This window comes from Strongylocentrotus purpuratus, unplaced genomic scaffold (genome assembly GCF_000002235.5).
Source record: "Strongylocentrotus purpuratus isolate Spur 01 unplaced genomic scaffold, Spur_5.0 spur5_scaffold_16, whole genome shotgun sequence".
In the NCBI taxonomy this organism is placed as follows: Eukaryota; Metazoa; Echinodermata; class Echinoidea; order Camarodonta; family Strongylocentrotidae; genus Strongylocentrotus; species Strongylocentrotus purpuratus.
Window position 1 is genome coordinate 217,057 of NW_022145601.1, and position 14,438 is coordinate 231,494.

Here is a 14,438-nt window from a genome sequence, read left to right on the forward strand (position 1 = left end):
GTTTGGAGGAAATTCTGTATGGGAAAGACGAGAGAAATAAAGGAAAATATCAATTAATGAATCATGTTTTAATTCTTGTTAAATATCTGATTTATAGAAATAGAGAACTTAAAAAACCACCCTCTTTTAATGAAATAAAGAATAGTATAATAGGGGATAAAGTAGAAGAAAGGAAATTGGCAGCAATGAGGGGAACTCTCACTATTCATTTTTCTAAATGGGAAAACCTGAGTATTAGACAAACAATTGGAACCCAGAGCCAGTCGTCCACCGGTTAAGAGGGGGGGGGGGATGGGGATAAGGGAGAGGTCGGGTAGGGTAGGGTTAACAAAAAGAGAAAACTTTTCTCTCAGGACAACAGTATAAAAAGAAGTATAAGTTGCTACATTGTTAAAACAAAAAAAATTTGGATTATACAACTGCATATGTTTTCTTTGAAAATATGAATTTTTGTTTCAAATATGATGTATAGGAACTAACTATGTAAGTTTCTTTTGAAGCCGTTTGTAAGACAAAAATTTATACTGATTTATAATGTCATCACATTTGCAGTGAGAGTTACATATGATGATTGTAATTTGTACTATGATTATAATTTGTTTCAAGAGAGAAAAGAATAAAAACTGACCATAAAAAAAAAAAAAGTAAGTCCTCCAATCAATCGCAAGTTTGCAGTTTCCTATCTCTTATGTACATAGTTACGATTGATATCAATCGCAAATAAGTTACGATTGATATAAACTCTTTGTAAGACGGGGCCCAGATCACTTTTCTGTAAACTTCGAACCAATCAGAAGGCCTCGTTTTATTTCCAGGAAGTGCCTGTATACATTAATGCGCCAAATTTGGTTCTCGAATTGCAAAAGATCCCTATTCTTGGAGGGGGGTAGGAGTCTAGAGAAAGCAATTCATATTACTCCAGGAAGTGCATGAAAATGCGTCTAATGTGGTTCTAAAATTGCAAATGCTTCCTACTCCTCTTCAAGGGGGTCCTTACCCCCTCCCAGACCCCCCCCCCCTGCTCCCTCGCCGCTGACGCCTCGCTCCATCGTTTTTCATATATTTCACCCCAAGCGATCCCCCCCCCCCCCTCCCTCCGGTAAGAAATTCCTGGATCCGCCGCTGTGTATTATAGTGATCCTCATGTAATATGTGATCCCCTGATTGACTTGTTTCTGGCCTACTCATCCTGGTCCCTAGAAGAAATTATCACAATAATTTGGATAAAGTAGGAACATTGATTGCTCCTCTCAAAAATATAATACAATGCATACAAAATGCAGCTTAGTTAAGCCCCACTGTCCTACTTGTAGCTACTTGCTCCCTCTATATAGAAAACTTCACCAATCGGTGCCTGTTGGTCCCTCATGATCCTCTTTTTCTTACGTTAGTTGAGAGCTGAGTTAAGGAGATAGCCACCTGTCAGTGACCTCGCTGTGTGGTCTAATCCCCTCTGGCCCAGTAGTATAGTGACGGTCTTTAGTTCATCAATAAGCAGTAATTTGCTTTGTATATGTGGCTAACTATTTGGTCAATATACAGATATGCTGACACACGTAATTCCAAAAATATCTTGTTTTAATCAAACATAGAGATGCTGGTATTTCGTTAGATTTGAGTATTTTCATTTTTTTCATATCAAACTAATCAAAATGGTACTTTTATAGTGTTGCCTGAATTAAAAAAGAAACTCATTTTCATGTATCATTAAATGAATCTGCATAATGATCCGTCCATAAGACTTTAATATCAGTATTATCATCTTTTACAATACCAGTCACAGTAGTTTGCAAAACCTTTCACGACAGCTGCACTATATGTTTTTTTTGTCCATTTCGTGAGTAAATAATTAGCAGCGAACAAGCAGGGAGGAGTAGGGGGGGGGGGGGCTAATGCACAATTTTTTATTATAAAAAATTCAACATCCCCCCGCCCTGCTTTTTGCTAGAGGTGGGGACCGTCTACTTTTTTTTTTATTAAAAGAAAGATATTTTTTTTTACTTGGGGGGGGGGGGGGCGTGCACCCTGGCCCCCTGAATCTGCAACCGACACCCCCTACCCCCCCCCCCCCAAAAAAAAAGAAGTTCCACGCCCCCGGCCCCTGTAATGATTATGACGCCCTAAAATATCAGAAAACAGCACGGCAGTAAATTTGGGGGCGTGTACACCGAACCGATGAATCCGCCCGTCACGCGAGCGAGCTAGCGAGCATTGCAGTACTGCGTGCAGTAGTGTCGTTCGTGTATTCACATGTAATATATTGTGCAGAAAATATCGAGTGCATTAACGAGGGGAGTCGAGAATAAACTACTTCTAGTTCTACTTCTTCTTCTATACTATTTACTCTGTCAGTTAGATAACCGTCTTGGAGCAAGGAACAATAATATCTGTAGAAATTCCTTCGGGTTAGATCAAGTCACGATGAAGCCAAAGATCAATTTTGAAGAGTGTCTGCGTGATTCACCCAAATTCAGGTAAGGAATCCAATCAATCCATGTTTATTTCAGTTTCTGATTTCCAGGTACATCGTTACTCGTACTCGGCCGACCGTCCCACACTGGTGGATGGGAAATGCTCGCAAAGCTAGCTGCACTAGATCTACACTGTCTGTAGTACACACAAAGCTCATCTCCTTCTTCTTCTTCTTCTTCTCTTTGAAGATTAGATCATAGACACTCATATTCATGCGGACTTTTAATTTATGTTGTCAGACTGCATGGAGCGGGCTTGGCCTGGTGATTTATGAAATTAGTGAATATACATCACCATTCACCAGTCCTTTCTTTACTTAAGCCCCTTTCACACCAGGTCGCGTACTTTCGGCGTAGACACTTTTTACGCAAGTCTATGGCTGCACACCACTACGCTACACTACGCCAAGCCTACGCAATAGTATGTTACCCTACGCCAGTCCGACGAAGCACTAAAAGCTTGCGCACACAGTAAGCAACCGTAAGCAAACCTGTATGCCAGGCCTTCATAAACGTACGCAACCCTATGCCTGATATATGCAATCGTATGCGTAGGTACGCCAATTGCATACGCCGTAGGTACACGGTACCTAGTTGCGCAGGATACTTAACCATACGCCATTGTACGCCAACCTACAACTGCACGCATAGCCTACGTAGGGACTACGCTGAAGCAACATATTTTTCATGAATATGCAACATAATTTTGGCGTAGTCTGTACATCACACTACGCAACTCTACGCAGATCTGGTGTGAAAGGGGCTTTAGTCTTAGACTTTATAGCATAAACCAACCTATGTTAAGAACTGCCAAAACATACTCATAAGATACTAAATTACTATAAATCTACAAAAAAGTAGACTCTTATAAAAATATTATTTCTTCTTCCAGTGTAAGTGCTGCTTCAAGCCTAATCACGGTGATGAAGATTTAACGCACTGATACAAAATTTGACCTACAAAATCTAACTTCTTAAAGGACAAGTCCACTCGAAAAATAACTTACTTTCAATAATTTTTAAGCAGAAAAATCAGACAAACCAATCAAAACAAGTTTGAGCAAAATTGGATAATCAATAAGAAAGTTATGAATTTTTGAAAAAGTATTTGAAACTATGGAACAGTGAGAATCACAACACAAATTGCCAAGATGGTTATTAGTTTGTGACGTCATGTCCTCACTAATTATCAATTGCTTTATATAGTTTAATCCCATTAATTTCCCTTTTTATTCCCCAAAACTTGATTTCCCCATGCTTTTGCCCAGGTTATATGATTTGTATCATATTGCGTGCTTGATATTTCACAAAATCTTTCATGAACTTTGAAGAATTTATACTATTTTCTGAATATTGTGTATTCATAATTATTGATTTTTATATTAGTAGTTTATCAAAATTAATATTTTTCATGATTTAACTGGAAAAATCTATATTGCATCCACATAAAACATATTACTATCAATCTAACTTGGATGCTGGTGTGAAGAAATAAGATTCTTAAGGAGGAAATAAGAAATTTATATCATCAATATAAAGAAAACAATTAGTGGATGGTGAGGACATGACGTCACAGACTCATAAGTGAGTTGCCAATTTGTCTAGAGATTTTCAAAGTTTTTCATGTCATTGAAAGTTCATAACTTTCTTATTAGTTATCCGATTTTGCTCAAACTTTTTTGATTGGTTAGTCTGATTTTTCTGCTTTTATTTGAAGCAAGTTATTTTTGGAGTGGTCTTGGGCTTTAACTATTAAACTAGACCATCTAGAATAGATGATAACATCTTCAAGTTGATCCAACTTCTTTGTACTTGTTCTCCTTTTTTACTCTTCTTGTTTTATATTTTATTATATTATTTTTTGTTTTACCCTTATCATTATCATGATATCAATCATATTTGCTTCTACTTTCCTTGTCACTTGTGTAATTCTTTGTTTTTAAATCCTGTCTCTTGTCTATCTTTCCCCATCAGTAAGTTTATTGGTTTTTATCTTTCTTTCTTTCCTTATTAGTTACAGTATGTTATTCTAAGCTGTTCTTATGTTTTGTTTGAAATTTTCTTTCCTTTCGTTATTTTTTGTTTTTTTTCCCTTATATCCTTTTTTCTCTTATTTCCTTTTTTCTCCTTATATCCTTATGTTAATCTTTGAGGCTATTTCGCCCCAGAACCGTCCCTCGGGGACGTTGGCAAAATCAACAGGACGACGAGTTATAATAATTTTTTCTTTATAATTAAGACAATGTACAGTGTATGCTGCACATTTCACACTGGACAAGTATACAAGTATGTGCATTTGCGATGTTCATGGGTCACTGCAACTTTACTCACATACACACATGAGGAAGTCCCTTTTATTCAACCATCTCTTCCTGTTTTATTTCCTTCCCATAATTCCTACATGCATGTAGGAATTAATTGTGGACCTGTTGGCTTCCTGTCTTCAGTTGCATAAGGAAACAAAAATGAAACTCATTTTGTCATGCTCAATAACAATTGATGTGTCTAGCTTATGTTGTCATCCTGTTCACATTGTCTCTGTAAACTTTATAATTGGTAGTTATTCATGATAGTCTGTGAGTTTTATTGATTGGAAGGTACCCCTAATATCACCACTGCATGGCTACCAATGATACATGTTCAATATATAATTATTTCTGTTGCCTTTACAATTTTTAACAGTCACTGCCCAACATACAACATACCAAACAACTTGTATCAACCCATTGTCAAAGGGAACCTGTATTAAGCCGATGAGAGTGAAATAGTTCATTAGTTAACGGGTTAAGAAACAGAGTCTCAACTGAATAAACAGCCTACCGGTACGGTAGTTATAAATACATGGGACTAAACCTTAAATTGTAATTCAATGGGGAGATAATCTAGATCATATTTTTGGATTGATGGCAGTGTAATCCAAAGTCTAAAAACCATTCAGCATTTCATGGATTAATCCAGACTTACAAACGTACAAATAAAGGCAATATTAGGCATAGCACTAAGACAGAGTGGTTTGTATTGTGAGGTATGAGTCATGATTCAGGCTCATTCATCTACTGAGGGATACTCCCCACTGTACACTGTAACAAGCCCATACACAATGACTGCATGGGAAAATACCAACCCTCAACAATATGATAGCAAATATCACACAAAAGCCTTTTAATATGTATGCAGTGAGCTTCTGTGGTTTGTGATTGGGTCATTCATAGTCAGTGTGAGTCAGTCTATCTTCAAATGGTGAATGACAGCTTGATTGAATCGTAGTTTATCAGGGATCATAGTTTTCACGTTTTCGGCTAGGTCCTGCCACTTCTCTGTTTCAGGGTCTTTCAGGCATTACTGTCAATAGAACAAAATACTATGGAGGGATTCTCGCTTTAACGACTCAATGATTCAGACAAATGGTTTTAAATATATGTGTAAATGTGCAGTTCTGAATTTTTTTGTTATTGTCCGAGACCGTTTTATTTAGCATGGATATGTCCACACTTTCTCTGACCCCCCCCCCCCCTCTCTCTCTCTCTCTCTCTCTTCCTCTCATTTTCACTTCCCCTATTCTCGATGACTTTGCACAATGTATCATTTTACATGACCCAGCTCCAATGTACTGTACACTTAAGAATGGTTGGAGTCTATTGCAAATTTGCAGTCTAAAGCATTCATGTTGCCTTGATTATATGGCAATTGTTTTTTTTAATCAGTATATTATCCTTGTCATAAATGCCAAACTACTGGCTTAATCCATGTATGCACTTTACATTGTAGTTTCTTTTGTTGAACTTCATTATATTTATAGACCTAGCACGGTAACAGATTTTCTGTGGACTTTCTATGTTCAAAGATAAATGAATACAGAGCAATCGTGTACATGTCATAGAGGGAAGTGACCAAATATTATAATCATAAAGCAAAATAATGTACACACAGATGGCATAGCTATGTGTATCTTAGCTGGATTTATGATGTAGACCTGGGGCCACATCCCTGCTATGGGGATGCCTGTCATTCTGGGAATACCTCAATCCTCATTTTAGATGATGCTCGATGATGGATCTATCCAACAGTGAATGGACATCTTCAGTGCTCAGTCTTCATGTACATTGTAGCTTGAACCTGTTCTTCCTTACATCTTTGGACTTTTAACTGTCCCATCATAGAGATCTCTTATATTTAGACTCTGCATACAGTACATCTAGGGTCATTTACACTATCAGCTTTTCTAACATTTTTGAGTTTTCTAGGCAGCTAGGTACCAATAAACTTGACGAAAAACCCAAATAAAATTAAAAAAACATCTCTGGAGTGTGTTTAAAAAAAAACTCTGCTGGGTTTTGTAAAATGTAAATGCTTGCTCTCAAAACACATGAATTATTCCAGTTTTTGCTCACATGTATGTCTCTCCTCTCTCCTGCGCTATCGTGTGCAAAGCAGCGACAAGTCGCCGATGCGCACAACTGAACAAAAAAAAAGAAAATGGAATTGACAAGTGACAACACTGATTTTTTTTCATGGGTTTTTCCAACAGTGTAAATGGTAAAGAACACCAATGGTAAAGAACACCAATGGTTAAGAACACCAATGGTTAAGAACACCAATGGTAAAGAACACCAATGGTTAAGAACACCAATGGTTAAGAACACCAATGGTTAAGAACACCAATGGTTAAGAACACCAATGGTTAAGAACACCAATGGTTAAGAACACCAATGGTTAAGAACACCAATGGTTAAGAACACCAATGGTTAAGAACACCAATGGTTAAGAACACCAATGGTTAAGAACACCAATGGTTAAGAACACCAATGGTTAAGAACACCAATGGTTAAGAACACCAATGGTTAAGAACACCAATGGTAAAGAACACCAATGGTTAAGAACACCAATGGTAAAGAACACCAATGGTTAAGAACACCAATGGTTAAGAACACCAATGGTTAAGAACACCAATGGTTAAGAACACCAATGGTTAAGAACACCAATGGTTAAGAACACCAATGGTTAAGAACACCAATGGTTAAGAACACCAATGGTTAAGAACACCAATGGTTAAGAACACCAATGGTTAAGAACACCAATGGTTTTTCTAATTGGTTTCTACATGTATGCAGTGTAAATGAGCATTCTGAATCAAATACATAAAATGTAGAGCTTGCCTTTCTTCTTAAAATTATTTCCTGCACGTTCAATCAGTAATCCTAGCAGTACAGGCTTTTCAAAAGGACTCCATTTTTTATTTGTGATTTTTGTTCACGTTCAGTGATTTTTATTGAAGTTTTCTGAAATGGGTTGTTTATTTAGAGTGGGCTCCATGTACATAACATGTGTCTAAATGGATTCCATGGTCTGCAACAAATTCAATTCATTGAATCCTTGTCTTCCATTGGTTCATGTTCAGTACAGTGTACATATACACTGTACATGTACATGTATGTTCCTTCAGCATATCAATGAAAGATTTATTTTTTGCTATTTTTTTCCAAGATGGCTGCCATGCTTTTATAGCTGGCCAAGCCTATTTATTGACATATATTGTGCTATGTGAGTATACTGATGCAAAACAGACAAAACAAATAACAAAAGTGGGAAAACCAGAGGGTTTCATATATGTAAACAGTGACAAGGAAACTGAATCTCCTTGTACTGTACATCTATTTTGGGTCCAGTGTATTAAAAGGTGTGCAGTGTATCTACATTGTAAGTACTAGGATGATACTATAGTTCAATGTGGACTAGGAAGACAAGCCATGCACACCTACTACCATACCAGATGTACTGGGCACACGCTGGATTAAACAAAGTGGGATATTGATCTTTTCAATGTCAATGATACCAGTAACAATATGTGTAGTGAGTGAGTGCGTGTGATTTCTGGAAATTTAAACAGTACATGTACACTCACTGCAATGTACATGCCACATACAGGCCTGATAAAACCCTGATTTAAATCTATACCGACTAATTTTGATTTTTTTTTTTTCCACGATTTTTTACTGATTTTTTTCCCCCAGATTTCTTTTCCCCAGATTTCTTTTTTCTTTTTTTTCCTTCCCGATCTCTTTAAGGAATCTTCGAATATGATATAGGTAGACTCAATGTCATTATTATTATAATGACATGTTATTTTTAAATAAATAAATACATAAATAAATGTAATTTGGCTTGAATGGGCTAACTTTTTTTCTTTCTTTTTTTAAATTTGTGAAAAAATAAATGTACAGGTGTAAGTCTGTGTACACCTTATGTAAATGTAGTTTTATATGTATACTCTACTGCAGGTGAAGAAAAAAAAAGGATTTTAAGCATTTTTATTAGAATGTACAGTACTAGCTTTCATTTATCGCAAGGCTACCAAGAATGTGTCAGTTGATGAAGACCAGAGTTTAATCAGTCAGATCACTCTTAATACAAGAATGCAAGTGAACAGTAGTTTAAGACCAGAGTTTAATCAGTCAGATCACTCTTAATACAAGAATGCAAGTGAACAGTAGTTTAAGACCAGAGTTTAATCAGTCAGATCACTCTTAATACAAGAATGCAAGTGAACAGTAGTTTAAGACCAGAGTTTAATCAGTCAGATCACTCTTAATACAAGAATGCAAGTGAACAGTAGTTTAAGACCAGAGTTTAATCAGTCAGATCACTCTTAATACAAGAATGCAAGTGAACAGTAGTTTAAGACCAGAGTTTAATCAGTCAGATCACTCTTAATACAAGAATGCAAGTGAACAGTAGTTTAAGACCAGAGTTTAATCAGTCAGATCACTCTTAAAATACAAGAATGCAAGTGAACAGTAGTTTAAGACCAGAGTTCAATCAGTCAGATCACTCTTAATACAAGAATGCAAGTGAACAGTAGTTTAAGACCAGAGTTTAATCAGTCAGATCACTCTTAATACAAGAATGCAAGTGAACAGTAGTTTGAGACCAGAGTTTAATCAGTCAGATCACTCTTAATACAAGAATGCAAGTGAACAGTAGTTTGAGACCAGAGTTTAATCAGTCAGATCACTCTTAATACAAGAATGCAAGTGAACAGTAGTTTAAGACCAGAGTTTAATCAGTCAGATCACTCTTAATACAAGAATGCAAGTGAACAGTAGTTTAAGACCAGAGTTTAATCAGTCAGATCACTCTTAATACAAGAATGCAAGTGAACAGTAGTTTAAGACCAGAGTTTAATCAGTCAGATCACTCTTAATACAAGAATGCAAGTGAACAGTAGTTTAAGACCAGAGTTTAATCAGTCAGATCACTCTTAATACAAGAATGCAAGTGAACAGTAGTTTAAGACCAGAGTTTAATCAGTCAGATCACTCTTAATACAAGAATGCAAGTGAACAGTAGTTTAAGACCAGAGTTTAATCAGTCAGATCACTCTTAATACAAGAATGCAAGTGAACAGTAGTTTAAGACCAGAGTTCAATCAGTCAGATCACTCTTAATACAAGAATGCAAGTGAACAGTAGTTTAAGACCAGAGTTCAATCAGTCAGATCACTCTTAATACAAGAATGCAAGTGAACAGTAGTTTAAGACCAGAGTTTAATCTGTCAGATCACTCTTAATACAAGAATGCAAGTGAACAGTAGTTTAAGACCAGAGTTCAATCAGTCAGATCACTCTTAATACAAGAATGCAAGTGAACAGTAGTTTAAGACCAGAGTTCAATCAGTCAGATCACTCTTAATACAAGAATGCAAGTGAACAGTAGTTTAAGACCAGAGTTCAATCAGTCAGATCACTCTTAATACAAGAATGCAAGTGACTGAACAGTAGTTTAAGACCAGAGTTTAATCAGTCAGATCACTCTTAATACAAGAATGCAAGTGAACAGTAGTTTAAGACCAGAGTTCAATCAGTCAGATCACTCTTAATACAAGAATGCAAGTGACTGAACAGTAGTTTGAGACCAGAGTTTAATCAGTCAGATCACTCTTAATACAAGAATGCAAGTGAACAGTAGTTTAAGACCAGAGTTTAATCAGTCAGATCACTCTTAATACAAGAATGCAAGTGAACAGTAGTTTAAGACCAGAGTTTAATCAGTCAGATCACTCTTAATACAAGAATGCAAGTGAACAGTAGTTTAAGACCAGAGTTTAATCAGTCAGATCACTCTTAATACAAGAATGCAAGTGAACAGTAGTTTAAGACCAGAGTTTAATCAGTCAGATCACTCTTAATACAAGAATGCAAGTGAACAGTAGTTTAAGACCAGAGTTTAATCAGTCAGATCACTCTTAATACAAGAATGCAAGTGAACAGTAGTTTAAGACCAGAGTTTAATCAGTCAGATCACTCTTAATACAAGAATGCAAGTGAACAGTAGTTTAAGACCAGAGTTTAATCAGTCAGATCACTCTTAATACAAGAATGCAAGTGAACAGTAGTTTAAGACCAGAGTTTAATCAGTCAGATCACTCTTAATACAAGAATGCAAGTGAACAGTAGTTTAAGACCAGAGTTTAATCAGTCAGATCACTCTTAATACAAGAATGCAAGTGAACAGTAGTTTAAGACCAGAGTTTAATCAGTCAGATCACTCTTAATACAAGAATGCAAGTGAACAGTAGTTTGAGACCAGAGTTTAATCAGTCAGATCACTCTTAATACAAGAATGCAAGTGAACAGTAGTTTAAGACCAGAGTTTAATCAGTCAGATCACTCTTAATACAAGAATGCAAGTGAACAGTAGTTTAAGACCAGAGTTTAATCAGTCAGATCACTCTTAATACAAGAATGCAAGTGACTGAACAGTAGTTTGTTTAGAAAAGGAAGTGTGCCTAGTATGGCCTATTAAGAGAAAAATAGTTCATTCACTGCTCATATCCGGGATGCAAATGAAGGCCATGTTAACAACTGTCTGGACATTCATCTAATAACAACAAAATATATGTATGTCACAAAATGTTGTTATCCCAGGCATTAAACATCCTTTTTGATTGTTGAAAACAAAAATATGGACACATAATATTTACATTGTTATTTAATCATTTTTTTGAAATACTATAAAGCCAGGAACCTCTTCAAATTGTACAATGAGATTGGAGTTTCCTTGAACATGTTGGTTTTACTTCCCTCTTTCATCTGTGCTGTATAATGCAACACAATTATAGAACCCAAGATCAAAATGTAGTACAATTACACCTATTATACAGTACATCATGTAGTATAATACAACCACAAAGCGTACATGGATCGACAGTGAAGTAAAAAGAAAAATAACTGGTAGACCCTGTGGATGTATTATCAATGTACAATGAGTTTTCTTGAATGGTCTGAAATTGTTAAAAGTACGCTTTCTCTGATGTCCAGTTCAAAGTTCAATGTTTTATTTGTTTCTCTCATTTCAGGTCAGCTCTAGAAGATTCAGAGGCAGATATCTCAGATCTTGAGCATAAACTTGAAAAGGTAAAGACAGGTTTTCCCTGAAATCTGGTATGATTTGTAGTTTCATACAGAGGATAGATATCATATTGAAACTTCATTTTTTACAAAATATTTTTTTAAATTTCTTTTTTAAGGAAAAGGTTTTCTCTTGCTACATTTACATTTGCATTTCTACAAGTACGGATTGTACTGGTGCTATTGCTACATGTACATGAACACTTAACATGTACCGGTACATGTACATATATTTGAAATTAAATGAATCCTTCTACATGTAGCTCCTTTTTATATTAAAATTCTGAAGGAAAGTGAGGGATTTTGAGGGATTTTGTGGTGTTGTCATGATGTACAGTGCACTTACATGCAGGTGTACAGGTTTAGTCTTAAAAATAGGCAAAAGGGACAACATACAGTGATGTTTGTATTTATCGGTAACCTGATGAAGTTATGCACATAACATGCTGTTGGTAGGGTGTTGTCTATTCTGTTCACAAAGCAGTAATGCGTACCATCACATTCAATGAGAGGTACAAACCTATATAATAAGAGTCATTCATGAAGCATAATATCTATTATATGAAATTCTCAATGTGCTTGAAAATATTCACCAAACTTGTAAGAAGTTGATATTATGAAAGGCAGCAAATGTAGCCTGTAGCATGCTGAAAAGTTGCAGTTAATCTCACACGACCTGTGCCAGGGTTATATGTAAAATCTTTGTATGTCCTATCTCTGATGGTCTATACTTTCTTTATTTTGTATTTATAGCTTGTGAAGTTGTGCAATATTATGGTAGAAGCAGGGAAGGCTTACAACAATGCTTTTGGGTAAGTTTAGCACTTAATTTATCTTGAGTTCTCATAATGATTTAACAAAATTGCAAGGGAAATCAGGTACAAGTACAGGTATATGCACAAATTTAGCTTTTCAATGAAATTGATGTCCATCCAGTTTTTATGTTTGTCCCTATCTACTGCATGATGCATAATATCCCAATGAATAACCTGTCTGATACATTTTTTTTTTAAAGCAAAAATTCTCCATAGACTTTGGCCCATGTTATCATGGGACAACAGGACTCTATACACTTTAAGTTACATGTGCCAATCTTCACTCAAAATGAAATACATTTTAAAAACTTCCATTAATCTGTAATGATGAAGTTATTATGTAAATTGCTTCAAACAATGTGCTTCACAATGCTGTATAATAACACACAGATAAGGAAGTACATGTCTTTTAGAGGCCATCCTTGCTCACAGCTATGTTTTTACCTCCCAAATGATTTTTCATTTCCTGTTTTACAACTACATGTACATGTACAGTACATGGGCTATTGTTTAATTTTTCCGTGGAGCTACACTTTTCAAGCACGTCGTTGCCGTTGTGTGTTTTTTTCCATTTATTTTTATGGTTATTATAATTTGTTTCAACCTTTGTTTTGGAATGTAGTTTTCATTTAAAGATTATGGTGATGATGATGATGATGATATGATGATGATGATGATGATGATGATGATGATGATGATGATAATGGTGATGATGAAATGAACAAATTGATATTGAAATTTAAATCAATTTACCCTGCCATTTATTAGATGTTGGGTTTTGTTTTCTAGGCAGTTCTAGGCAGACAATCAAAGAAGGAAATCCTAAATCCAGACCTTGTACAGTATATTGTAAACATACTGTAGTGTCCGGATGTCTTTGGTAGTGCATGTGATTTTAAGGAATTGGAAGTGTATAGAACATTAGAATACATATACAACACAGTTACATGGAGATTATACTGGGCTTTCTATTATGAATAAGTTTTTTTTTTTTTAATAGTTTTACACTTATGAACCCTGATGGACTCCTCTTTGCCTTCTAGATTACATTGAATGCAATGCAATCTAAAATGATTTCAATTAGTTTTCTTCACAAGTGCGCCTTGAGCATATGACTTTAAGACTCCTTACAAATCTCATTATCATTAGTAGTAGTGGCAGTAGAAGTAGTGGTGGTGGTAGTGGGGGTAGTAGTAGTAGTAGTCGTAGTCGTAGTAGTAGTAGTAGTACTAATAGTAATAGTATTAGTAGTCGTAGTCGTAGTAGTAGTAGTAGTAGTAGAAGTAGTAGTAGTAGTAGTAGTAGTAGTAGTAGTAGTAGTAGTGGTAGTAGTGGTGGTAGTAGTAGTGGTAGTGGTAGTAGTGGTGGTAGTAGTAGTAGTAGTAGAAGTAGTACTTGTAGTACATTAGTATTGGTGTTGTTGTTATTGAATTTATTATTTACTTATAATTATCCTGCTTTATGTAATATCTACATGTAGAGAAGAGCAGTGTTTAAAGTCAGTAGTCTGTTCTAGCAATCTGACTCTTATGGTATTGTGCAAGGTGACAAACTGAGTCTATAGAAATTGTTGTGAATGGATTATCAGATTTTTCTAAAACTTGGCAAACAATAAAATGACATGTATCCAGTTGTTTATTTGTCTGGGTATCAATGCAACAGCTTTTGGGAGATCAAAATGAGACAAGTACGGTTTTAAAGAAATAAAAACCTCTACAACACCTCTTTAGATATAAAGACAATTAA

The 14,438-nt window shown here is 35.6% G+C and overlaps 1 protein-coding gene across 2 annotated transcripts in view; it reads left to right on the top strand.

Annotated features, from left to right (window-relative positions):
• Positions 1-2,222: 2,222 nt before the first annotated feature.
• LOC756047 (arf-GAP with coiled-coil, ANK repeat and PH domain-containing protein 2) overlaps positions 2,223-14,438 on the top strand; it is a 48,396-nt gene continuing 36,180 nt past the window's right edge. For both annotated transcript variants that reach the window (XM_030986492.1, XM_030986493.1), the window contains exons 1-3: positions 2,223-2,474; positions 11,826-11,883; positions 12,631-12,689. In XM_030986492.1, coding sequence (XP_030842352.1) covers positions 2,422-2,474; positions 11,826-11,883; positions 12,631-12,689 — 170 coding nt within the window. In that variant the 5' untranslated portion in view covers positions 2,223-2,421. The remainder of the gene's footprint in view (positions 2,475-11,825; positions 11,884-12,630; positions 12,690-14,438) is intronic.